The sequence below is a fragment of the Lepidochelys olivacea genome, assembly GCF_965140295.1.
Source record: "Lepidochelys olivacea isolate rLepOli2 genome assembly, chromosome: 2".
In the NCBI taxonomy this organism is placed as follows: Eukaryota; Metazoa; Chordata; order Testudines; family Cheloniidae; genus Lepidochelys; species Lepidochelys olivacea.
Window position 1 is genome coordinate 196,260,148 of NC_140412.1, and position 27,486 is coordinate 196,287,633.

Below are 27,486 nucleotides of genomic sequence, written 5' to 3' on the forward strand. Positions count from 1 at the left end.
GAGTTCAGTCACAAATTTAATTAACACATTTTTTTAATGAGCGTCATCAGCATGGAAGCATGTCCTCTGGAATGGTGGCCGAAGCATGAATCATAGAATCATAGAATATCAGGGTTGGAAGGGACCCCAGAAGGTCATCTAGTCCAACCCCCTGCTCGAAGCAGGACCAATTCCCAGTTAAATCATCCCAGCCAGGGCTTTGTCAAGCCTGACCTTAAAAACCTCTAAGGAAGGAGATTCTACCACCTCCCTAGGTAACGCATTCCAGTATTTCACCACCCTCTTAGTGAAAAAGTTTTTCCTAATATCCAATCTAAACCTCCCCCACTTTAACTTGAGACCATTACTCCTCGTTCTGTCATCTGCTACCATTGAGAACAGTCTAGAGCCATCCTCTTTGGAACCCCCCTTTCAGGTAGTTGAAAGCAGCTATCAAATCCCCCCTCATTCTTCTCTTCTGCAGGCTAAACAATCCCAGCTCCCTCAGCCTCTCCTCATAAGTCATGTGTTCCAGTCCCCTAATCATTTTTGTTGCCCTTCGCTGGACTCTCTCCAATTTATCCACATCCTTCTTGAAGTGTGGGGCCCAAAACTGGACACAGTACTCCAGATGAGGCCTCACCAATGTCGAATAGAGGGGAACGATCACGTCCCTCGATCTGCTCGCTATGCCCCTACTTCTACATCCCAAAATGCCATTGGCCTTCTTGGCAACAAGGGCACACTGCTGACTCATATCCAGCTTCTCGTCCACTGTCACCCCTCGGTCCTTTTCCGCAGAACTGCTGCCTAGCCATTCGGTCCCTAGTCTGTAGCTGTGCATTGGGTTCTTCCGTCCTAAGTGCAGGACCCTGCACTTATCCTTATTGAACCTCATCAGATTTCTTTTGGCCCAATCCTCCAATTTGTCTAGGTCCTTCTGTATCCTATCCCTCCCCTCCAGCGTATCTACCACTCCTCCCAGTTTAGTATCATCCGCAAATTTGCTGAGAGTGCAATCCACACCATCCTCCAGATCATTTATGAAGATATTGAACAAAACCGGCCCCAGGACCGACCCCTGGGGCACTCCACTTGACACCGGCTGCCAACTAGACATGGAGCCATTGATCACTACCCGTTGAGCCCGACAATCTAGCCAGCTTTCTACCCACCTTATAGTGCATTCATCCAGCCCATACTTCCATATGAAGGGACATATGAATCCTTAGTGCATCTGGCATGTAAATATCTTGGGCTACAAAAGTCCCATGCAAATAGGGTGACCAGATGTCCCGATTTTATAGGGACAGTCCCAAACTGGGGTCTTTTTCTTATATAGGGTCCTATTACCCTCCCCACCCCCATCCCAATTTTTCTCACTTGCTGTCTGGTCATCCTACATGCAAATGCCTGTTCTTATTTACAGTGTCACCAGAAAGCAAGAAGTGGGCAGCATTATCTTCTGCAAATGTAAATAAACTTGTTTGTCTTAATGATTGGCTGGACAAGAAATAGGACTGAATGGACTTGTAGGCTCTAAAGTTTTGCATTGTTTTGTTTTTGAGTGCAGTTATGTAACACAAAAATCTGAATTTGTAAGTTGCACTTTCACAATAAAGAGATTGCACTACAGTACTTGTATGAGGTGAATTGAAATACTATTTCTTTTGTTTATCATTTTTACAGTGCAAATATTTGTAATAAAAGTAACAGTATATAAAGTGAGCACTGTACACTTTATAGTCTGTTGTAATTGAAATCAATATATTTGAAAATGTAGAAAAACATGTAAAATATTTAAATTTCAATTGGTATTCTATTTAACACTGATTAAAATGGTAATTCATTAATTTTTTAATCACAATTTTTGAGTTAATCATGTGAGTTAACTGCGATTAATCAACAGCCATTATTATTATTATGAAAATATTACTAAATACGGGCAAGCAACAATAAGATTTTAGTTTTTTTTAAAAAAAACTAAGGATCATGTGTTTGTGTTTTTTTTTTTTTTGCACACCATCAGAATTACTAGGTGTTGGTAGTCCTTGCTGAGCAAAAAATTATTTATTTATTCAGGTAGCAATAACTCTATGGAGGGATCAGCTGAGTGCTGGTCTGTTAATGACTTGGCTGTCTCAGAATGTCCCTCTGCTTGCCCTTGGTTTGTGTGCGCTACTCTTTGCCTTATCTGAGGCTTTTGCCTTATACTGAGTCAGCAGTGTGCCCTTGTTGCCAAGAAGGCCAATGGCATTTTGGGATGTATAAGTAGGGGCATAGCGAGCAGATCGAGGGACGTGATCGTCCCCCTCTATTCGACATTGGTGAGGCCTCATCTGGAGTACTGTGTCCAGTTTTGGGCCCCACGCTACAAGAAGGATGTGGATAAATTGGAAAGAGTCCACCGAAGGGCAACAAAAATGATTAGGGGTCTGGAACACATGACTTATGAGGAGAGGCTGAGGGAACTGGGATTGTTTAGTCTGCGGAAGAGAAGAATGAGGGGGGGATTTGATAGCTACTTTCAACTACCTGAGAGGTGGTTCCAGAGAGGATGGTTCTAGACTATTCTCAGTGGTGGAAGAGGACAGGACAAGGAGTAATGGTCTCAAGTTAAAGTGGGGGAGGTTTAGATTGGATATTAGGAAAAACTTTTTCACTAGGAGGGTGGTGAAACACTGGAATGCGTTGCCTAGGGAGGTGGTGGAATCTCCTTCCTTAGAAGTTTTTAAGGTCAGGCTTGACAAAGCCCTGGCTGGGATGATTTAGTTGGGGATGGGTCCTGCTTTTGAGCAGGGGGTTGGACTAGATGACCTCCTGAGGTGCCTTCCAACCCTGATATTCTATGATCTCAGCAGCCCAGTCTTATGCAACATTAGGCATCCTCATAGGTGTGATTTCCCCTTTACTGAAAAATGGCAGGGTCTTACGAAGCATGGTTCTCTCCTTTGATGCTTCCTCCCCACCCCGACTATGTGAGCTGTTTTGCCAATGTGTGTCTCAATGTGTCTCCCATGTTGACCCTGTCGGTCTTCTGAAACCTCTTTTTCTATCAAGCACTACTCAATCATACAGTATTGTTGCTGTCTTTGGTGCGAACATATGGTATTACAGAGCTTGGAAATTTGGCAAAATGAGACACAGCAGGCAACGCGCATATATAACATTCATCTAGTACAATGCAGAAGCTGACCTGAAATGACAAATTATGCAAGGGAAGTAATCAGAATGGTCAAGAAAAGCCTGCACTCATCCTGCCATGGGCAGCTGGGAAAAATGTGAAAGGTAGGTCACAAGTACAGGAGAGTTGAAAGCTGTGTACTGCCTTTACCTGTGGCTGCCTTTTCAGCTGTCTTGAACCATGTGATCTCTGTCCAGCCAGCTGGTGATTTTAGCATGCATGACACTCCTGGCTCTAGGCTACTATGACCCTGAATATCTCTCCCTTGAGGGTTGTCTGGGTCTGGCTGGGAGCCATTCATGTGCACTGTCATCATTCCTGCCTCTTGAAGTTCGGGGAGGGGTACTGCAAAAAACACACATGTATGCTAAATAACTTAAAAGCATAGCTGGCCCTATGCAGAGTAAGATCTATGGAGTCCAGCTGGGGTCCCAACCAATGATTGTGCCCTGCTTGTCAGACTAGCAGTGTTATTAATGGTGCATGGAACGTGGGGCTTCCCCTAGATGTGCCCAAAGCTTTATTTGACAAGAGTTTGGTGTAATGAGGCTGGAAGACTGAAGTTGTGAATTCTAATCCTGGCTCTGCTATGGACCTGCTTGTATGACATTGCCTCTCTGTGCCTGTCTTCCCATTTCCAAAAATAGGAACAGCTACGCTATGATTATTTATATATAGTGGCCGCAACGGAAATCTGGGCCCTACTGTGGGTTAGGCACTCTACATATACACAGAAAGAGATGGTCCCTGCCACCAAGAGTTTACAATCTATGTAGATATTATAGGTAAAGGTAAGGTGTGTGTGTGTGTGTATATATATATATATGTATGTATACACAATCATCCCCATTTTACATGTGGGGTATTGAAGCAGAGAGATGAAGTCATTTGCCCAAGGTCATGCGGAAAGTCTGGTAGCGCTGATAGAACTTCCCTTTCTTAGAGGAGTTTAGGGAAGGTAATGTGACAAATGTAGTTAGCATAAGGACTAAGATCACCACCGTTAAAATGTGCTTTGTTGAAGCAGAAATTTTGTAAAATGTACAGTATGAATTTTTAAAAAAGTCAGGAAACAGTTATTTTGGCTGCAATTGTATTAATAAAAAATAACCACATAGAGAAGAAATGTGAAGTTTCCTTTTTAATTATGTACTTCTACATTTTAACTTGTGTTGATTCATGAGTGCTGTTTTACTAAATGACTGCTTCCTCAGTTGAATTTGCAAAGATTGCTGTTTAAATATTTAATGTTTTTAAATGACCAAAACAAGAATACAACACTTGCATAAAATTAAAGGCTGTCATGCATTGCTTTTAAAATCATGTAGGAAAACCTCCATTTAAAAGGACCTATGTTCAGTTTTTCTCATGATGATCTAGTGAATAGCAGAGGAGTCAGAGGGCATTTCTATAGGTGATTTGGGACCAATGGATAGGAACCGCCAATCAAATTTTAGCTATTTGAACATGTCATGGACCTGAAAATATCATATGCAGTACTTTTCTTTCTATCACATCTGATAGATATATATCTGCTTTTCTACAGAAAGGAAAGAGGACAACACTGGTTGTTCAGCATAGGGTGACCAGACAGCAAATATGAAAAATCGGGACGGGGTGGGGGGTAATAGGAGCCTATATAAGAAAAAGACCCAAAAATCAGGATTGTCCCTATAAAATTGGGACATCTGGTCACCCTAGTTCAGCAAAAAATATTCATTATTAATGTGACCATTTTTAATTTAAATAAGAACCATTTTGTGTCTGATACGCTTGTTAGATCATTTGTGACTGTTAAATGTTAGAACATATAAGCAGGCTGCATCTCATTGGGGTCATGGAGTTAGGATTTCTATTTCATTCTCCACACCTGCCATTTCTCAGTTTCAAATTAAGATGAATTCCAATTTTCTTCAGCCTCTTTTCCTAATTGGAAATATTACAGCATGAATCACTCTTTCAGTTACTTGGTTGGGACATCAAAATGTCATTCTTAAATATTAACATCCACTCCTGAGCTCCGGCTACAGTGTAGAACCCTGCGACTTTGTTTTTGGTTGTTTGTTTTTATTTCATTTTTAAAATGTCCTACTTGATACTGTCATGTTTAGTAAGTACTCAGTGATCAGGGTGGTTGGGCAGAGGCATAATGCTTTGTAAGCACTCACACTCAGACTGCATCTGTTCAGGATTCTGGAAACAATGAGGGGCAGGATGTGGCTCCTGATGAGGGTGCTTCATGTCAGTCTGCCACTTTAGCTGCCTGACAACAGATTACCCAGCACAGAGGAATCTTTGTGCGGCATATGGCTGGTATAGCCATGTCCATGCCATTTCCGCCTAATCCTTCCTGTCATATAGGGCAAATCAGGTATGTCGGAGGGTAAAAAGGCTTGTTCAAAGCATAGTCCAACTTCAGTGATTCCTGTCTACTGGAACAGGGACTGTTGCAGCCAGGCACAACTTAGCGTAGCCCAGAGGCTGCACTATCCTACGTCCAGGGCCAAGGTGACTTCTTGCCAACTCTGGGATTTGTATGTGTTTGGTAAAAGAGGTCTACGGCTCAGACTCTGCACTATAGGGTTCACCTTTCCACTATTACAGTCCTGGGGCTGCTGTGTGCAGGGACGGTCTTTAGGTATAAGTTAGAGCATTCCAACGGCAAGCACTCTGTCCATACCTCCTTTCCTCAGGCTATGTCCCCTTCACCAGCAGCAGGGAGGAGATGTGGTATAGAAGCTACTGTGCCAACTCTGCAATGCTTGAGGATTTCTTTTGCACTTGGGTGATCCACCCAGGGCACCAAAGCAGCTGTATCACACCACTCCGACCCCATAACATTGCAACTTTGAGCATTGTATGATCCATTCTAGCAAACTTTTCATCTGTCGTCTTTAGCTGTTCCTTAGTAGCAGGCCAGAGAAATGGGTTTGCTATAAAACAATATATTTTGCCGTATCACCAGACCAGCTTTATTTGAATCATGGACATTTACAAAGCAATTATTTAAAAAAAATCTATATCATGATTGAATTCCCTGGCATACATAACAATGATCATATAGGCCAACACAGATTAAGTTTTAATATTATAATGTGCAGCATAACAATAACAACAAACCAGTGTACGCTGGAGGGCGGACAGTTCAAAATTGAATTTGTCCATTTATTTTTAATTCACCTGATGCAGAGTACTTTTAGTATTTAATACAAGAAAGAATTTTTACAATTTTGAGAGGTTGAATCCATGATTTAAAATTAAAATCTATTTAGGATGAATGCAGATGAAGTTAGTGAAATTAATTTGTTACAATTTGTAATTTACTCTTTTGGGTCAAATCCCGCTCTACTTACTCACTTAGTCATGAGACTATTTCATGAGTAATCTGAGCAGGATTTGGCACTTTATATTTAGAGACAAGCTGTGTCCCTTACAGTGCAACCTCTTACCCATCCCCCTCTTGTTCTGTGCCTCCTGTAAGTAGTAAATCTCCCCATGGCATTTTATTCTACTCAAATAAATGCTGTTAGAATGTGTCAAGCACAAGGCTCCAGTTTAATTTTGCAGAGTAAGAATATAGCAGCAAAGGTTTTTCTATTTTATGCAAACACAGAATCACATATTTCACTGTTAGTAAGGCTTGTATGGTGAAAAAGATGGTAACATCAAAGAGTATTTTGTGTTTGAGTGTATCGTTTCAACTTTAGGTGCTCAAATTTTATGCTTGCTTTTCAGGAAAATAATATTGATCATAAAAATGGAATGCTGGTTTGAAAATATTAAGGTTTTGAGGTAGAATATTGTACTTTCAGAATTATGTGCTTGATACTGCTCCCCCTGAAGCCAATGGCTAAATCCCCAGTTGCCTTGAATGGGAGCTGGATCAGGCCCTCTGTTTGTCACAGGCCATCTTGAGCAGTCAGTAATCCTTAATCTCAGATTTAGAGCACTTCCATTTGCTAATGTTTTAGTATTGCTTCTATGCTTGAGCCATTTACCTGAAATTGCACTTGCTGGTGCACTTTCTGTGTGTGCCTTCTCTCTGACTCTGCTTAGAATGCTGCTTCTAGCTTTTAAAATGCAAAACAAAGAAGTTTGTCGCTGTCACACCATCTGTAGATCATGTGCCTACTATTACATAAGAAATGTATGGGGGAAGATGCTGTCTTAGCATGTGGGCTACCTGTGAAACACAAAGGGCTTTCTTAGACCCACTGTGTGTGTTTTAAAACTCAGTTGTTTAGAAGAGGCTTTGAAAGCCCACTAGAAATAGACAATAAAGTAATGCTCTTTTGACCATGATGTTTGGAATAGTTTTTAAAAGGAAAAGTACAGTTAAAAGCTTTGGGTCTTCCATACAGTTTTAAATGACGTTGTTGGCTCTGGGGCTTGGAAAAGCAGGTATTAAGAGCACACAATTTAAACCAGCTACCATGTCATTTAAAAGTGAAAACTAAAGGTTGCTTCAAGTCCAGTATTGCCAATCCAGAACATTTAAAAAAAACAACCACCATGAGTTGGGCCCCCAGAAGTAGGGCCCTACTAAATTCACAGTCCATTTTTGTCAATTTCACAGCCCAGCTCTGAAGGCAGAACCACTGCCAGCAGCAGCACAGAAGTAAAGGTGGGGCATGGTATGGTATTGCCACCCGTTCTTCTGCGCTGCTGCTGCAATGCTGCCTTCAGAAGTGTTTGCCCAGCCAACAACTGCTGCTCTCCGGCTGCCCAGCTCTGAAGTTAGCACAGAAGTAAGGTACCAGTACCTCAACCCTCCTACAATAACCTTGTGACCCCCCCCATTGCCTCTTTTGGGTCAGGACCCCAAATTGAGAAATGCTGGTCTCTCCTGGGAAATCTGTATAGTAGTGGGTAAAAGCACACAAAAGACTAGATTGCATGAGGGGGGACCAGATTTCACAGTCCGTGAAGCATTTTTCATAGCTGTGAATTTGATGGGCCCTAGTCATAAGCTTTGCTTAAAAATTGTGAGATTTAAAAAAAAAAAAATAGTTCTGGGGTTTTCTTGGCCTTCTGTCTTTTGAACTTTTAGGGTACATTCTGGTCATGTTTTCAAGCTTTGTTCTCGTAACCATGAGGGATACAATTTACTATAAAAATATTAAAAATTGAAATCTCAGATTCTCATGTAAGAGTAGCAAATGGGGCTTGAAGTAAAACAGCAGTTTTTTACAGCAAATCTTGTGATATTTTTAAGAGTCACAATACTTTAAGTCCACATTTTGGTCTGCAAAACTCAAACCCAGCCAACACAGAAAACGTGTATTTAGGGCCAAATTCTGCTTTTGGATGCAAAAATTTGTAGTTCGTATTAATTTCCATTGAGGCCACATCCATATGGTATATTCCAGCCTAGAATTTGGCTCATAGGCCGACGTGGAAGTCTATATCCAAAAGTTACTGAGAAATTGATTGTGTAAATGGAGAGCATGTTGTTCTTCTGACTAATTTAAGAATGTACCCAGGGCCAAGTTCTACCCTCCTTACTAAGTCCTTAAACAAGTAAACTCCCATTTAAAGGAATGGGAGATTACCTGAATAAGGACTGAATAAAAACTAAGGGCCAGATGTCCCCTGCGATCTGCACGTAAGTCTAATCCTTTCTGTGGGGTTGGGGGGACAAGCAGGAAATAATCAGCTGTCTCCACAGTGTTCTTCTCTGCCCCAAGATCTGCAAATATCTGTCTGGGGACCGGTAACCTGTCTTTGCAAAAATGCAAGGCTGGGAAAGGGAAGGTTGTTACCCTACAACCAACCCCATGGTTGTAGAACAAGGCTGCACTAACTTTTCCACAGAGTCCCATGAGGGTTTGTTCTATCCCTTTTGTGGCCTCCTCAGATCCTAGCCCTAGTCCCAGCCCCTGCTCTGTAGATCTAAATGAATGGTGTTGCATGTGAAGCTCACATCATCTGTAGAAGAGAGAGGGACAGTATTTTCCCTTGTGTGTGCAAATTCTGTTAACATTTATGGGAGGTCATACGTACATCAAAGGGAGAACTGAATCTAAATCCTAAAATAATCCCTAATTCACTGTTCAGTGTGCCCGAAGAGCAGGTAGGTGTCTTCCCATTCCTCACTAAACCCAGGTCCTGCAAATCTTCTGAAATCTATCAATTTCGTTTTCATAGAGAAAACCCCCTGAGAGTTTTCAAAGCTGCAAATTGTGTACAATGCTCCTGCTGAGTTGTGCTCTAAGGCAAGATGGGAATTGACCTATGTGGCTTTCAGTTGAAGGGATGGAATATTACTTGCCTGTTCGCAAGGTTCTATGTTGGATCTACAAGAGAACAAGTATCTTTTTAATTAAAATGAAAAAGCTTGGTATATTAAGTTTGGTACAAGAGGGCATGTTATCAACCTAAATTTACCAATTAAGAGTCATATTCTTCTCTCGAACAATATTAATAGTACAAATAATACTTTTATAGATGTGCATACTAGCTTCCATTAAAGTTGGTAGTTCATGGGAGGACTGACTGGCCACTTCAGGTCAGAATTTGATTTTATATGTCCTAATAATGAGAGGAAAATTGAGTAGCTATTTTGTGCCTGCAGAAAGTTAACAACATGAGATTGAAAAGTTTTTTAAAAAAGAATTTAAAAATTGACTGGAGAGTTAAAAAGAATGTGAAGAGGGAGAGTGGTGCTTCCACAGTTTGCTTCCCCACTCCACCGAAGTCTAGGCGAGCCCTTCTATGGCAATAATGCAGGATCCTGGCTACAAAACTCTTGATCATGCCAGGGTGGGACCAGGAACAGCCACCGCCTGTAACCCAGTGAATATTGGCACATAAGTTAATGTGGCCCCTTGCAGCATTCACTTTTGTGCCATGCCTGTAGTTTCCTCGTCACTTTGGAGAGGACTTTTTGATTTCACAGGCACAATCAAGAGAGCCAGTGATAAGCACTGCTCCTTAAAGAGCCAAACTGTTGATGGGATCATGGAGCAATGTGTAGGAGTAGCTCCTTTGTGGAGCCAGAGCTTTCTTTTCTAGAGATTCCTTCAGTAATATGTAATGATCTAATACCTCGGAACACTGGTCTGAATTAGTATCTCTGATTTTAAGCCAGTGTTTCTCAATTTGTCAGTGGAATTACTCCTGATTTACATAGATTCAAAATCAAGTCCAGATTGACAGACTTGACCTTGGATTTTCTTGCTTTTTTGTCTTGTATGATTGGAGACAAAATAATCATAAGGGATCTATAGAGTAATGATTTATCCTAATACATCATGAGCAGGCTTGGAAGGATTGATTTTTATTGGTAAATGCTGGTAAATGTTGATTTCACTGTACACACACACAATCGTGAAAAAATATATTTGTTAATAAAAATTTACAGATAGGCAAAATAAGAAAAATGCTGCTTGCAAACTTACTGGAGTTTGATTTAAGGATATTTACTTTGTATATTTTGACGTGATGTTGTCAGCCCATTTGTGTTTTAAGGATGACAAAGCTTTAACTTTTTGAATCTTCTAGTTTATTGTAATTAAATAATTATTGTCTAACACCCCTTAATTTCCCAAAATTGTGAATATTGAAATTAATAAAAATAGTGAAAAAAGTTTAAAAATAAACATCAATATTAACTGTTGAAATTATGAAAAAAATAAAAATTGAATTTTGTCAAGACTAATAATGGGATATTGTTGCATAAATCAACTTCATGCCCTACCATTCCTTCTCATGGTAAAGTCAATAGTGGAAGGGATAATGAACTCAGAAAACTTGGCAGAATTTTTCTCAATGCTTCCTACATGTGAAAGAGTGCTGGGTGCCAAGAGGTGAAGACACTATACTTTGCCTGTCTCTCTGACTACCTTTTCCCCCTTCACCTTCAAACTCATAGAATGTGCAGTCTACAATCTTTACCCTGAGTTCCTCTCCCCCAACTTTGTCTTGGATCCCTCTCAAACCAGACTTCTGTCCTCTCCATTCGACCGAAACTGTTTTAATCAAGGTCTCTTATGACTTCTTCCTATTCAAATCTCAGGGTCTCCGCTTCATTCTCATTTTCCTTGACCTCTCGGCTGCATTTTGATACTGCTGACCACTCCCTCCTGCTTGAGATGTTGACCCTTCTTGCCCTATTGAAGTACCGGGTTGTTTGCCACATCTCTGGCTGTACAGTGTGTCTCTTTTGTTTGGTAGTTTTCCCCTTCATCACTTTCCAATGGGAGTTCCCACAGGCTCTGTCCTAGACCCTCTCTTCACTCCAAGCTCACTATCTAAGGGTAACCTTATCTACTCACATGGCTTTAACTACCACTTCTGCATCCATGAATAGCCGCAAAACTACCTCTCCACTTCTGGCCTGTCTTTGTTCAATCTCACATCTCAGCCTATTTCTCTGACATCTCCTCCTGAATGTCTCACCCTCCACTTTATGCTCATCTCAGTCAAAATTGGACTCCTGATCTTCTCTCATGAGATAAATAAGTGAAGTAGGTAAATAGATGCCTTAGTCAGGTAGTTTCCTAATGATATACAAGCAGTGTGGCTTCAGGAAGAATCTATATGAGGGGATGATGAGAAGGGCTTTGTGGAGCACCTCAGGAAGTGCATCCAATGCATAGGGTGTTAAGAAAGAAAGCATTGAGATGGTTGTGGGAGAAGTGGACAAGCAAGATGTGGCATCATTGGAGAGCAGATCAGATGTGGGGTGAAATGATGAGACCAGGGCAGAAAGTAGGGAGGAGTAAAGCTGGGAAGGGGCTTTCTCAGCAATTGTGAGAAGCTTGAACTTAATGCAGTGGCGAAGGGGGAGCCAGTGGAAGAATTGAAGGAGAGGGACAAAGGTGGTATGGTCAGAACAATCAGGCTAGATGTTGTGATGGAGGGAGGGAGTTAAGGGCATAAGAATGCTGTAAATGATGCTGGGAATTGCTCCATGAGGAAAGAAAAAGGGCTGAATGGTGGAGGAAGGGTCAGAGGACAAAGAAACCTAGTGTGCTTAATATGGAGCTAATAAGCCAGGTGCTTGTCACCTCCCGCATCTTTTTTTTTTATTTCAGTCTGTGTGCTCTTCAGGGCAGGGACCATGTCTTCCTCTGTATGTGGAAGGTTCCTAGCATGTTTTGGATGTTACCACTATCTAAATATTCTGCAAAAGATTTGGGTGTTGTGATGGAGCTAATGTGATCCTGAGATGCAAAACGGGTGACTCTTGAGTAGGAGTAGGGAAGTTATGTGGCACCGGTGTGATGTTGTTGGAATACTGTGACCAGTTCTGGTGCCCATAATTCAAGAAGCATGTTGATTATTTGGAGAGGGTTTGGAAAAGAGCCGTGAGAATGATTAAAGGATTAGAAAACTACTCCTTATAGTGACGCACTCAGAGTTCGATCTGTTTAGCTTCACAAAGAAAGGGTTAAGAGCTGAGTTGATCAACTTATAAGTATCTACATGGGGAACAAATAATTAATAATGGGCTCTTCAATGGGCAGAAAAATGTATAACCTAATCCAAAGGCTGAAAGTTGCAGCTAGTCAAGTTCAGACTTGAAATAAGGTGTAAATTTTCAGTGGTGAGAGGACTTAATCATTGGAGCAATTTACCAAAGTTTGTGGTGGCTTCTCTATCGACGACCATTTTAAAATGAAGATTGGATGTGTTTCTAAAAGATCTACTCTAAGGGAAGTTCAATGGCCTGTGTTATACAGGGGGTCAGATCAGATGATCATAATGGTCCCTTCTGGCTGGCCTATCTATCTATCTAAAAATTAATGAAATTAGATAATTTCTATTTTTAAAGCTGTTCCCTTCCTATTCTAGGGTTTAATTCTGCATTCTTAATGCATGCAAAGATCCATGGCAATTGTTTCCCTAAGGACTTCATTAATTACACTGGGCTGCGTGTACAGAGTTTAATACATTGTTAGTAGTGAGAGAGTGCTTTTTTTCCAGCTAATGGTTTAGCTCAGTGGGTCTCAACCTTTCCAGACTACTGTACTCCTTTCAAGAGTCTGATTTGTCTTGTGTACCCCCACATTTTACTTCACTTAAAAATTTACAAAATCAAACATAAAAATACAAAAGCGTCATAGCACACTATTGCTGAAAAATGGTTGGCTTTTCATTTTTACCATATAATTATAAAATAAATCAATTGGAATATAAATATTGTACTTACATAGTATACAGAGCAGTATAAACAAATCATTGTCTGAAACTTCAGTTTGTACTGATTTCAGTAGTGCTTTTTACGTAGCCTATTGTAAAACTAGGCAAATATCTGGATGAGTTGATAAACCCCCTGGAAGATGTCTACGTACCCCCAGGGATACATGTACCCCTGGTTGAGAACCACTGATTTAGCTGATCACGCATCACTTTAACCAAATCACATTTCTTTTACAGTTGATAGTAACAAACAGGATATATTCCAGAGGAAGAAGAATGCTGTCTTGGTGAATGGTGTCATTCTGAACGGCCCGATAACAGATTCAAAAGCAGGAGAGAAATTTGTAGAAGAGGCCTGTAAGATCATAATGGAGGAGGTCATACGGAAAGCTGCTGATGTAACAGAGAAGGTAAAGCCTTGGAATCAGTTTGAAAATATATTGTAATAGATATGAGTGATTACAAACTTTAGCTTTCCAAGATAGCTGAGTTTTATAGCACATAAAGGGCACAACTTGCTTTGACGGCGTGGTTAGGTTTTGAAATAAAATATAGCTGCCTAGATTTAAAAATGTGGCATCATGAAACCTTTTAATAGCATAATTAAATTAAAATATACATTTGCAAGAAAACGTTGCCTGCATTACATTGGAATACCTTTTTTTTTTTTTTTTTTTTTTCCCCCTTGGTCTTGGGGCCTAATTTACCCTTGAATTTGTTGTGCCTGCAAGAGCATCTGTGTCAGAGGCAGATTCAACCCTGAGGAAAGGTAGCTATGTTACCACTGGAGGAGGCAGTATTACAGACTTATCTGGGTTCTGTAGCACCCTTATTTGCAGAAGCTATTTGAGAGAGGTACTGGACAGGTAGGCCGGCCTTGCCCATTTGTGGGCTGCATGAGCCAGCTCCATGCCCTTGGCACAACAGCATTTGAAGACACTGGCATATCATGGGGGTTGCTGAAGGCAGAATTGGCCTACAGGTTTATTACGCCTAATAAAGATATACAAACCAGAAGCAACTCATCTTGGTTTCCAGATTCCAGGATGAGTTTGCAGCTCTGGCTGTTAGAAAAATAATCTTTTTGCTTTTAACCAGAACAGGTTTGAGCAGGGAGTCCCTGAGACACAATAAAAATAGGATCCCATGAGGCCATTTTTACAGTCGCTGTTCAGAGTAGTGCTGCACTTTTAAGTGCAATTTTCTTACTTTGGAAACCATTACATTACAGAATCCATTGCTGAGTGAGGTTTTATTACCATAACGTTTGTCTTCACCTCAGCCAACATGTATTCATTGCTGACATTTCCCCCATCATTAGGTTTGTGAATGGCAGCCTCCTGAAAAACTGAAAAAACTTCTCGATCTGGAAATGAGGGATACCGGAGAGCCCCATCAGAGACTCTTGCAACTTTGCCAGGACATTATACGATACAGCGTCAAAACTAGTAGGAATTTGAGTTCTAATTGTGTTACCTTATTATCATCAAAAATGCTGAAGTCAGGGTATTTTCTCCTAAACTTTGTTACCCTTCAGGAAACTAGGTGACATTTGCTATGTCAACATTTTCTACCTGCCTGTAACTATATGAAGGCATATGAATGCTTTAATTGGCTGTTCTATAGCTGTTTGAGTAAATGCTGGCATAAGTAATTCTTCTCTCCTTCATATCTAGTCCTTATTGTAAAATGAGAGTATCATACCTGCCAAGCCACCTGGATCCTCACAGTGATCAGATGGATTTCTGAGGGGGACTAAAATCTGTATGATGACATTAAAAAAATCCTGCGAGGGATTACCATTGATGTTAATGGGAGACTCTGCTATTCTAAAGTCTCCTGAAAGACACCTTTGGCCTCTAGACAGGTATGGAATATGATATAACAATTTACCAAATCAGGCAGGAGAAAGACCTTTATGAATCCCCAAGACCTTTGCATAGGACTTCCTGCTGTCTGGTTGGTGAGTAGTGATGTCATAGTCACTGCCATTTAATGCAAATAAGGCAAGGTTAAGTCAGGCGGTTGGTCAAGAATGGCACTGCGGTTACTGTTAACGCATAGCAAACAGTCTGTTTGCAAAAGGAAAGTCAAAACCTTAATGCATGCTTTAAATTGCTTTTTAAATGTAATCAGGTGACTGAGTGAGGTATATACTGTCTTTTTTCACAAATGGATACAGATTTCACCTGGAGCATAATCCTGCTACTTGCTGCGTATCCCCTTGTAAAATGCTGGTCAGCCACAATTCCTGCTCAAGACAATGGGGAATAAGCGCTCAGCATCTCAGAAAAGGCACCCAGCACCTTGTAGAATTGGCCTCAGGCAGGAAAACTTGATGAAAAGCATTCTGTATAACCAATATCAACAGAAAAGAAATGATTAACATCTGTTTAGGAAATAGGGTGGTGTATCAAAAGCCTAGTTAGAATTTCAGAAGCATAGCTACATATCCTATACGCACAGTGTATTTGAGAAGGTGTGAAGGGCATTTGATATAAATTACTGGGTATGTTTCCTGCTAAAGATGCTGTTGCTACAGAATAAAAAATTTTTTTTGAGAGTGAGCATATGTTTTTGAAGAACACAGAAATTAGCTGTGCTTATCTGAAGAGTCCTAGGCAATATTAATATGCAGATGTCATTACAATGTCAGAGGAATATATTATCTTCATTTTGTAACTTTTTTTTACATTTTCATTTGTTGCACTGTGCCACCCTAGAAAAGGAATTAAATACAAAATCAAGGTGCACAAATAACGTTACCCTAACTATAAAAGCTAGCAAACGCTTCAGATTTAAGACTTCTAGTCTGTCATGAATTCACCCGGTTTTATAATAGCTAGTTACAATGTGATGAACTGTAGTCCAGATGGTAGTGGACCCTGAATTGAATTGATTTTATGATGAGAACTTTAACATAATTTCTCATTTATTTAATAATGCAGAACCCCAAATGGTGCCTCTTAAATTAAGGTAATAGGGTAAAAGACAGTTTCTCTTTTTCTTGATATCTCAGAAATTCTGGTAAGGGAAAGAAACACAATTTTAAAAAAAGAAACATTTAGAAAAGCATTTCCAGACAGGTTGGCTCTTTAAAGTAACTTAACAGGGAAATTAAAAAATAGAAAACTTCCCCTCAAATTGGCAGGGAGGGATAGGAAAGAAGAACACTGATGGGATAGATAAAAGTTAAGTGCGGGGTTAAAATGGAGAGTGAAATTTAGGAAGCCAAATGTAGAGTGCAGAGTCAGACTGCCCTCAGCTCCTGTCTCTCAAGATGAGGCTGTATGTGTATATTCTAGAACTGGTCTGAAAATGGTGGAGTTTTTTTCAGCAGAAAATATAAATGAAAATGAGAAAAATTGTGTTTTATTAAAATTTTCAGTGGAAATTTTTTGGGGGGGGGGTCAAAACTGAAAACTGAATTATTATTTTTTTTTTGTTTTCAACAAAAAGCTTTCAGTTTTCCAATAAAAAATTGAAAATGTTTGAGGAAAAAACTGGTACTTTCATAGAAAGTTTTTGTTTAAACTAAACCAAATTTTCCTTCAAAAGTTTCAGCAGGAAGTTTTCAAGCAGCCTTAATAAATTCAACCCTATGAAGAAGGCTATTTAAGTCCCACTTACACCTTGTTTGAGCACAGTTGCGAATTTCACCCTTTGTGAAAAGTTTGGCCAATCTGGGGAAAGGAGAGTCACATGGATACAAAAGGGATAATAAAGTAAAATGCTGCTGTTTGACCATGTAGAATGTTTTAATCTATATATCTGCATCCTGTAGTCATGCAGTAGAGATGCTGTTGTGTTTGTTTTCACTTGTGACGTATACAGGAGTACTTACATTTCGTTTTTAAATCTGCAGATCATCCAAGATTTTTCAATCAGTTGTATGCTGGTATTGATTATTACTCTTTAGTGGCTCGTTTCATTACAGAAGCATTAAACCCAAGTGTGTAAGTGTCTCTCTTTTGTACTCATTGAGATAACCCTGGAACGCTATTATTATAATCCAGATTTTTAAAAAATTATGAATACCCACTTCAGGTTTCTCTTTACATTAACACAGAGGACTTCTAGCAGGAACCTGGAGATAACAGAATTTGGTTCTGCATCACATAACCATGTACTTCAACAGAAACTTGGCTAAGCTGTTGGAGCCTTTTTCAGTCTGTAGGTTTTAATTTTGGAGTAAAGATTCCCCACTGAAGGGCTTTTGTTTGTCATCCCTTTTACCTGTAAATTTGTTCTTATTTAGGGGATTTAGATATGCTATTTAGATATACTTTTAAAAACAAACTTATTCAGATAAAGGCTGTCCTCTCAATGAGCAAGACTTTGATCTCACTTTCACCAATGTAAATACAAGGTAACTTCACTGGTGTTGTTTGGGATTTATGCCATTATAACGGAGATTCAATCTGCTCCCGGGTGTTCAAGGTGCAGCTTGTACAAATGTTATTTTTTTGTTTTCATTGTGTGTGTTTGGTATGAAGTGTTAAATTGATCCATTTTTCTTTCTTGTCCATGGCATTCCAAAGTTATATGCCCTTAAATAAACTTTTCCCATTTTGGGACTGGTATTTTAAAGTTGATCCAAAGTTAGGACTGATGTTAGCTGAACTCTCGTAAGCATGCCCGGTGGAGTCCTTCAGCCACCTTCAGTATTTGCTCCACATAGTATTAAGTATGGGCACCACAATGAATTTGCACAAATGTTGTATAGGAATATAAACAAGCAATATGGGGAAGATAGAACTGAAGTCTAGGGTCCAAGTACAATTGCTTCAGGTAGGGAGAGCCTTTAGTGTTTTGGGTGCCAAACTACAGAAGCAACAAGAGCTCCTACAGTTCAACACCCACAAGAAATTGTCTAGTTACATTCATGGATGTTATGTTTTCCATACACATTTTCAACCCGAGTGACTTTTGTTTTTGATGAAGAGAACAAGATAATAAAAAAGAACAAAAGTAAAGTCTCCATGAGAGAGCACAGTGTGTGTATCTCCCCTAAAATAGTCTGCACTGAACTGAGCACAAATGGCTTCTTGGTTGGGCAGGCAGATGTAAAGGTGTAGTAAACAAAAGGGTAACTTACATAAAATGGGTAATTTTTCCCAGGAGCATATGGTTTTATTAGCTGTTATTCATTTAATCTAAATCACATGACTGAAATCCCTATGCATTGCTTTGAAAATGTAAAGGTCGGTTTTATGATGCTGTTAGGAACAGAGGAAATTGCCATACTGGATTAGACCTTCGGTATATTGAAATTCAGCACCAGATGCATCAGAGGAAGGTGCAAGAAATTGCACAGTAGATTCATGTGGGATAAACTGCCACCGAGGGAAGTTTCCTCCTAACCCCTAATAGTTAGAGATTGGCTTAAACCCAGAAGCCTGAGATTTTAACTTCCTCCCAAAACTTTTTTTTTATCATTAACATTATAAACTCTGGATATTCTTGTTATCCATATAAATCTCCAGTCCCTCTTTGAATCTTGCTAAATTCTTAATCTCTATGACATCCTGTGACCATAAGTTCTGCAGTCTATTGCCAATCATGATACTTTTATATTTATTCAGATATACATATGAGGTGTCCCCCGTGTTTTTGTTAGTGGAAGAAGCAGTCCTGAAGAGAATGATTGAATTTGTCGGCTGGAAAGAAGGTGATGGCATATTTAATCCAGGTAAGAAAACAGCCTTCCATCTTCCGAATTTCAAACTAACCTATAGAAACTGCAGAGAACTACAGATTAAGAATTTTGTGATTATTTAACTTGTATTGTGTACGCAAAAAAGCATACAAAATCAGATGACGCAAGGACTTTTGGCTTTAATAAAGTTATTTTACCCAAGCTTCTAGACCATCGTAATAAAAATCCTATGAATCTGTATGGTCACATGAAACAAAAGCAGCTGTATGGATCAATTAACAAAAAAAATTACACAGAACGAATTCTAGAGACCCTGGAATTGGAGCCCACCCAGTTCTCATTAATATCAATGATAAGATCACCTTTAGTGACCTGAGTGGGCAGCTGTCTCAGGCTCCAGTTCTATGAGTATGAGCTAAGTAACTCAGATTGAATTTGGGGTGAGATTGGGTTATTTAAAGTGGTCATAGTTTCAGAGGGCCACAAGTGCTTTACAAAATACATTGCAGGAGGCCTCCAAGCAATGTATTAGCTGTTATGGGCCACGTTATATAGTTTACATAGAGCCCGGCGCTGAGATGTGGGCAGAAGTTGTACTACCTCGGAGGGTGATTGTGTCTCTGGAGCATGTAGGAGGGGTTCATATACTGCACTACCCTGCAGTGCTCCTTTCTGTACTGCTAGCCAGCTCCACTGACTGCTACGAAGGGGACAGCCTTTGAGCTGGTTGTCAGTCTCTAGCACAGGGCTGTGATTGAGCCTGTCCCTTGTGCAAGATGCCTGACCCATGCACCCACATGAGGGTCAGGCGCAGTGCACCCCTGCACTTTACATCTTTATATCAGTGGGTATCACATGTACAACTTGTGCTCACCATTCCCGGTTACTCTTCTCTTCTGTCAGCATCTTTGTAACTGTATGCATGAAAGCCAGTCAGTGGTGTGACAGGGTACACCTCTGTGTACACTGCCTACATTTTGGGTGTCCATGTTTATCTTAGTAGGAATGACTTGAGCAAACTCCTTTTGGTGTGATACTGTTTTGAAATGATATGAGCAGGTAGACCATGAAATATTTCTGGGTTAATTTTTTTTTAAAGGCTACATTTTAATACTTTTTTTTAAAAGTAGCAATATTGTCAATATATTTCAGATACAGGTGCACAGGGAGAATGGAATGTAACAGTTTAGCCCCAAAATCTTTCTGTCCCGAGTTATTAGCATCAAGAAACCAAGCTGTAAGATTCTTCAACCTGCTTCCTGTGAAAGAGAAGAAAATGTTAAAATATAGTTAGTGGAGGGGGTGAGAAATAGTTAATGTATCCCACCAATAAGTGGTAGAAAAGTAAATTAACCATAATTAAAGACATGGGAAATTTGTGGGAAATTGTACCAAATTTGTGGATTTTTTTTTTTGGTTGTCCTAGATTCTGTATATTTTTAGAAAAACCTCTGCATATTCTGCAGATTTTTTTTTTTTTAAGAAAATTTACTCAAAACATACCTGAGGACACTAAAAGGTTCTTTAGTGCATTAATTGTATCTTGATTATTTTAGCTTCCATAAAACTGATTTTTCATATAAGCCAATCTTGCTTTAAAAAAAAATCCCATCTGTCTCCTTGAGCTCTTCCATTTCCCTTCCAGATCGTCTCCTAGAGATCTTCAACTCCTTTCAATTCCTCCTCATTGTCTTTCCCCTTTCCTCCCTAAATGGATTGAGACCTGGTTGCCTAAGGGACCATCTCTCTCTCTCTGGTGTACTGCCACCATTGAGATCAGCAGAGGCCCTGGAGATCCCACAATGTATACCAGAAGGAACTGGTGCCCAGACATTCTCTTTGAGGACTTGGTTTCTGGAATCATTCCCCTGCCATTTGGTCCACTACAGCCCAGATCCTTTAACCTTCCAAGCAAGCAGCAAAGCCTCCTTTTCTTCTCTCATCTCTCAGGCTGCTGAGTAAGGACTGGGCTATGAGCGATATAGTTACAGGCTAGTTTTGTGGTTTTAATTTATGAGCTAGGTGCTAACAGCACAAGATGAGTGCCAAGAGGTACTTGTTTGTTTGAATTTCTAAAATATAATCAAATATGTTTTGTGTGTTTTTTTGTTTGTTTTTTACAGGTGGCTCTGTTTCTAATATGTATGCTATGAACTTAGCTAGGTATAAATATTGTCCTGACATAAAGGAAAAGGGGCTTTCAGGGTTGCCAAGACTAGTCCTGTTTACATCGGAAGAGGTAAAGAAATTGCACCCATATTCATTATAGACTTTTAATTAATGAACTGTTTTTTTTCTTCCGCATGTGCTTGTACATTTCCATTGTTTGATTGTGTGTCGAATGCTGTTTCAAGCATAATAAAAGGGTCGTCTTCATACAGTGGGAAACATGGTGTGTGGAGATGACTGGTGGTGAATTCCCCCTGTACAGAGAAACTCTCCACCTCCTTCCTATCTCTGGTGTTGGGAGAAGAGGAGGTTGTGTCAGGGGCAGGATGGGGAGGGGTTGTGGTGAAACAGAGCTCCACTATGTTTGATTTCCCACTGACATAAGGTCTAGCAGGAACATCCATCAGTAATGTAAGTTAAAGCTACTATCCTGCAGCTTAAGCTTATGTTGGGGCCAGGCAGTCAATAGTCAGAAAGCTACAACTGGCTCCCTGCAGTCCCCCTTCTCCACTGGCTCTGAGCACAGCTTGGCTGGAGTGGAGAATCAAATCCAACAAAGAGAATCCTAGCAAAACCTTTCACTGAAGCTCTCTGAACAACGCTGCTTTAATAACCTACTTTAAAGAATCTAAAAACTTCTTCCTGTTTTAAAGCTTTCAAACATAACATATGCAAAACTCAGGTGGGAGACTGGAGTAGGAGGGATGCCCACGGGCACTAATCCTCCTTCAGAGCTTCAGCCTTTAATTAGAGCCTCTTTTCTCCCACCTACATCTCCGCCCCTTGGGCTTTGTGACATTCACAACCCTTTAAATAAACTAGGTTGAGTATAGTTGTGTTTGAGATTAGATTGGCACAGGTGGTGGTATCTATTTATCTATTATTGTTACTTCTATTACAATAGCAGCTAGATGCCCCAGTGGAGATCTGGGCCGCATTTTGCTTGGAAATGTACACAAATACAGTAATAGTACAGTCCCTGCCCTTAAGTGCTTACGGCCCCAAAAAGCTTACAGTATAAATGGACAAGGCAAAGACTTATCATCCCAGTTTTTCAAATGGGAACCTGGACACAGGAAGATCACATGGCTTGCCCAAGGATCAGAGAAAAATTCTGTGGCAGTGTCAGGGACTGAACCCAGCTGTCCTGAATCCCTCTTTATTGCCTTAACCACAAGACCATCCTTCCTCTCTCTTGTTGGTACCTACATACCCAGTACTTCTACCTGTGCCCCTAGCATTTATTGTAATATCTTTAGTTATTTTAATTGGCATTGTACAGAAGTGCTAGAATTTTTATCAGTTTAAAAGGGAGGAGACATATATTTTAGTAGAGATCCTAATTTTTGACCCATGTTTACTTCTGTTCCACCCAGATTTGGTATTATCTCACTTCTGTTTTTCAAAATAGTTTGCCTCAGATATGATTTGATTATTGCAGTTATATGAAAAACTGCTTAAACTCAAGAATTTGATACACCATAATGACAACTTTCTATTATTAATCATGTTTTGTTTATTTGTATTGAATAGTACCTAAGGGCCAGGGACCCGTTGTGATGTACAAACCTACAATAAAGAGATTGGTCTCTGCCCTGCAGAGCTTACTATCTAAATAGAGACAAGAAGTGGATAAGACAAAGAGATGGAGGAGCACAAGGAGACAATGAGCTGATACTGCTCAGCATCAACAGTGGTCAGAGCATACTGAGTGGTCTACGGCCCTCATTTTATGGCTTAGTCTCAAAGCCATGTCTTACATTTGAGCTTCTAGCACTGTAGGAGGTGGTCTGTTAGTGTTGCACAGCAGTGGTGTTCTCAGGCAGGCACTCAGTGTCAATGTGGTACTGTTCTTCAGGAGGTGTTAGACTGAGGGCAGGTCTGTACTCCCGCTTAAGTTGACCTAACTTACGTCGCTCAGGGGTGTGAAAAAGACATCCCCTGAGTGACGCAGGCTACAGTGACCTAAGCACTGTCTTCCTCTTGCATAGGTGGTGTAATTATGCCTATGGGAGAGTGCTCTCCCATCAGCATAAGGCATCTTTACCAGACTACGCCGATGTAGCACTTCTAATATAGACCTGCTCTCAGACTTTAAGGCCAGAAGGGACCATCATGATCATCTGTTCTGATCTCCTGCACATTGCAGGGCACAGAACCTCACCCACCCACTCCTGTAATAGACCAATAATTCAGCTAGAGGTTAGGGAAGTCCTCAAATCATGGGTTAAACATTTCAAGTTACAGAGAATTCACCATTTACACTAGTTTAAACCTGCAAGTGACCTGTGCCCCATGCTGCAGAGGAAGGCGAAACCCCCCCAGGGTCTCTTCCAATCTGACCCAGGGGGAAATTCCTTCCCAACCCCAAATGTGGCAATCAGATAGACCCAGAGCATGTGGGCAAGACCTGCCAGCCAGACACCTAGGAAAGAATTCTCTGTAGTAACTCAGAGCCCTCCCCATCTAGTGTTCCATCACCAATGGCTGGTGATGGGACATTTGCTGCTCACAGTCACAGGTTGGTTACATGCCATTATAGGCAGTCTCTGCTCTTTTGCTGAAAGGTAAAGTAAGTTTAGATAACATACACTCTAACTCAAAAAGATACAAAATCCTTAGATACTTGAAAAAATGGTGGTTTATGGAGGAAACTGCACATATCGTTGCTGGACAGTTCCTCAGTATCACTTGAGGTAGCAGCAGAAAAATTATTAGTATCCTGCCTTCCTGAGTTTTAGTTAGTGTTTCTGAACCTGTAATACATAACTGAGTACAACTCAAGCTACAGTCATTAACCACATTTTTATCACTTTCCTTTTCATTATATTTGAGTCTTATCTGATTTTGTTCGGGAATAAGAACATTGTGGTGGGCCAGAAAGTTGAGAATGCAGTGAAATTGAGAATAAGAGAAGAAAAGAAATGCATGAGAAATTGCAATGGATACTTTAATGCTGGTAGTTTTTTGGTGTGATGAAATGGAACCCCTCCGACGTGACTTGTTCATACACGTAAACCAGGGATGGGCAAACTTTTTGGCCCAAGGGCCACATCTGGGTGGGGAAATTGCATGCAGGGCCATGAATGTAGGGCTGGGGTTGGGGTGTGGGAGGGGGTGCAGGGTGTATTCGGGGGCTCAGGACAGGGGTTGGGGGGCAGGAGGGGGTGCAGGGTGAGACATGGGGTTGGGGGCTCAGGGCAGGAGGTTGGGCTGTGCGAGGGGGTGCAGGAGGGGGCTCAGGGCAGGAGGTTGGGCTGTGCGAGGGGGTGCAGGAGGGATTTGGGGTGCGGGATCCAGCCCAGCACCGCTTACCTGGAGTGGCTCCAGGGTGCCAGCGGCACGCACCGGGGCTAAGGCAGGCTCCCTGCCTGCCCTGGCCCCACGCCGCTCCGGTACCACGTCCCTGTGGCCCCTGGGGGAGGCGGGGGCAGAGGGCTCCAAGCACTGCCTTCGCCTGTGGATACCTCCCCCGAAGCTCCCATTGGCCACGGTTCCCCATTCCTTGTCAATGGGACCTGCGGGGCGTGGTGCCTGCAGGCAAGGGCAGCACATGGAGCCCTTGGTGCCCCTCTCGGGGGCTGCAGGGATGTGGTGCCCACCACTTCTGGGAGCGGTGCAGGGCCCGCGGTGCCATGGGGCTGGCAATCCCGGGGGCCGGATCCAAAGCCCTGATGGGCTGGATCCAGCCCGCGGGCTGTAGTTTGCCCACCCTCATGTAAACTAAGTATGAGAGTACGATATTAAGCAACCCCTCTGATCTGCTACTGAGGTTACAATAGACATAATGAGTAATAAAGCCATCTCATAATAACATAGTTGCTTTATGTGCTTGGTTTCCAGAAAACTTCTCAAAAACAAGTAAATATTAATTTTTTATTCTGTCTGCATGAGTGCAGGACAAGGTTACATAGTGTTTGGAATTACAACAAAAAATACTAAGTCTTTCATTCCCTAGTCAAAATAATCTCATATACTCTCCCCACACCCCATTTTAAATGTACTAGTATTCAATTTGGTCTTGTGGTTTGAAAAGGTTTCTTTTTCCAACCTGAATGATTACAGATATTATATCTTCCTCAAAAGAAGATTGCAAAGAGCTTACTTAAAATGGGAACTCTAAGCACTGTTATAAAGGATTGACACTGTAGATTTGACTCTAGTTTCTGTAAATACCTGTGTATCTTTTGCTAATATGGTGCTATGTAACTTATTACATTAGTGTGTTTAGGAAATAATAAGAGAGATCTTTGAAGCCAGTATATTTTGGAGACCTTCTTTTAGTCCCGTGGTGGAAGCACTCCAAAGCTATGCTCTGGCACAACTCTTATCCTTTTTATAGTGATAGTTTCTGGCCATACACTTAAGGTCTGTTTTTGCTCCCATTGAAATCCGTGGCACATCTTCCATTTCAATGGGATCAGATTGGACTTAAAGTCCAGAAATGACACAGCTACATGTTGTTTTTCTTGGGGATTCAGTCAGTTCCCATTATTTTTGTCTCTCAGTATCTCAAATGCTGAAGCTGCACTTATGTTCTTCTTCCTTGCCCCTCTCCACTGTGATTCGGTGATCTGCTTTTATCTACCAACTTCTAGATTTTGCAGATCCATCGCTTTCTGGAGCAATTTGATTATTCCAAGTGACTCAGTGTCGTGCTTTTCATTTGAACCTAGTGTTAAAAGTCAGTGGTATAAGCTAGCTTTTTTATATTTTAAAATTGCTGTTATTAATTTATTTAATCATTCAGAAATAATTTGAAACTCTCTGTTGCTGGAATCTGAATCTCTCATGAACAAAAAACATTGCAGATCTATAATATATTACCAGTTAGTGATGTAATTTGATGTAACACAAGCTTAATTGTCCACCTATGTATACTATTATTCTTGCAGTAGTCTAAATGAATGAATCCTAAAGGTTTTGTGAATGTGTCATGTTAGAAAATTAAACATTTTAAAGATTGACTGACTGATATTAGCTGTTAGTATTTTGTGTTCATTTAGTTGAAAGGAAAAATTTCCTGGTTTAAAGAAAAAAGAAAAGGAAAAAAAGAAAAGAAAAAGAAAACCCTTTGAGATGATCCATCTCATCAAAATAAGCGTGACAGGCTTGAATACCCTTGATATATTCATACTCACACATTAAAGTGCTGTACATTTTTCATAGTTATGTTCCTCTGTAACTGCATTTGTGTGAACCCTGTGGAAGAAAATGGAATTAATTAACCACCTGGCTTCATCTCCTGTATGAAAAGAAACAATTCTAGACGTCGTCAGGGTTGTTGGAATGTATGTTGTTGTTATAACCCCTAAAATAATAACATGAAGGATTTGCTTCCGTTTTCCAACAAGAGCAATTTTAATATGTTCTGTCAGATTTAGGGCAAGCCTTAATGCTGCAAGATACTGAGAGCTTGTGTGAGATGCTAAGGGCTCATCAGTATCCACTAGCTTTTATGGGAGATGAATGCATTTAGCATCTTGCAGGTGCTTCTCAGTACCTTGCAGGATCGAATCCTCAAGGCTTGTCTAAACTTGAAGGTTAATTTGGATTAAGGCAGGGTGTGAATTTAAAGTGCAATAGCTAACTGTGACCGTGAACTAAGATAAATCAGAACAAGGCACTCTTATTTTGGAGTAAGTGTCTTCACATGGAGTTACTTTAGAATAACTCCATGAGTAGTCAAGCCCTAGGTCACAAATATGGAATTTAGAATTATGATAAAATATGAAACTTTGAATCTTTGCATTAAACAGAAGAAAAACTGCAAACTACAGTGCAGAGATTGTTAACTTGATTCTTATTCACAATAAGGCCACTTTATACCACTCTCATAATGTAAACACCCACTTTAAGGCCCCTTCACACTGCTAGAGTGGTGTAATGTGGACTAGTGTGTGTTTATTTCTACTTTTATGGCCCCTTTGTGCTGCGTACAGTGGTTCTCAAAGTTTTGTATTGGTGACCCCTTTCACATAGCACGCCTATGAGCACGACCTCCCCCCCACTTATAAATTAAAAACACTTTAACACCATTATAAATGCTGGAGGCAAAGCAGGGTTTGGGGTGGAGGCTGACCGCTCGCGACCCCCCATATAATAATCTTGTGACCCCCTGAGAGGTCCTGACCCCCAGTTTGAGAATCCCTGCTTTAGTATAAATGAGAAGCAGGTTTTTGTGTGCACATTTGTGTGAAGATACTGATAAAAAGATACCATAACAATATCTTAAATGTCAACCACATTACTCTTTGCCTCTTTATCTACTGTACCATTAAGTGCATGTCATTTGACTTTAGCTATTTTGTTTCTGCACAGCATTCACAATTTGTTGTTTGTATTAGGA

General features: G+C 40.6%; 1 protein-coding gene across 4 annotated transcripts in view; it reads left to right on the forward strand.

The window, feature by feature from the left end:
- Positions 1-27,486, forward strand: part of GADL1 (glutamate decarboxylase like 1) — a 244,067-nt gene that overhangs the window by 8,619 nt on the left and 207,962 nt on the right. For all 4 annotated transcript variants that reach the window (XM_084621579.1, XM_084621580.1, XM_084621577.1 and 1 more), the window contains exons 2-6: positions 13,547-13,719; positions 14,631-14,757; positions 17,175-17,265; positions 18,895-19,001; positions 21,092-21,207. In XM_084621579.1, coding sequence (XP_084477705.1) covers positions 13,547-13,719; positions 14,631-14,757; positions 17,175-17,265; positions 18,895-19,001; positions 21,092-21,207 — 614 coding nt within the window. The remainder of the gene's footprint in view (positions 1-13,546; positions 13,720-14,630; positions 14,758-17,174; positions 17,266-18,894; positions 19,002-21,091; positions 21,208-27,486) is intronic.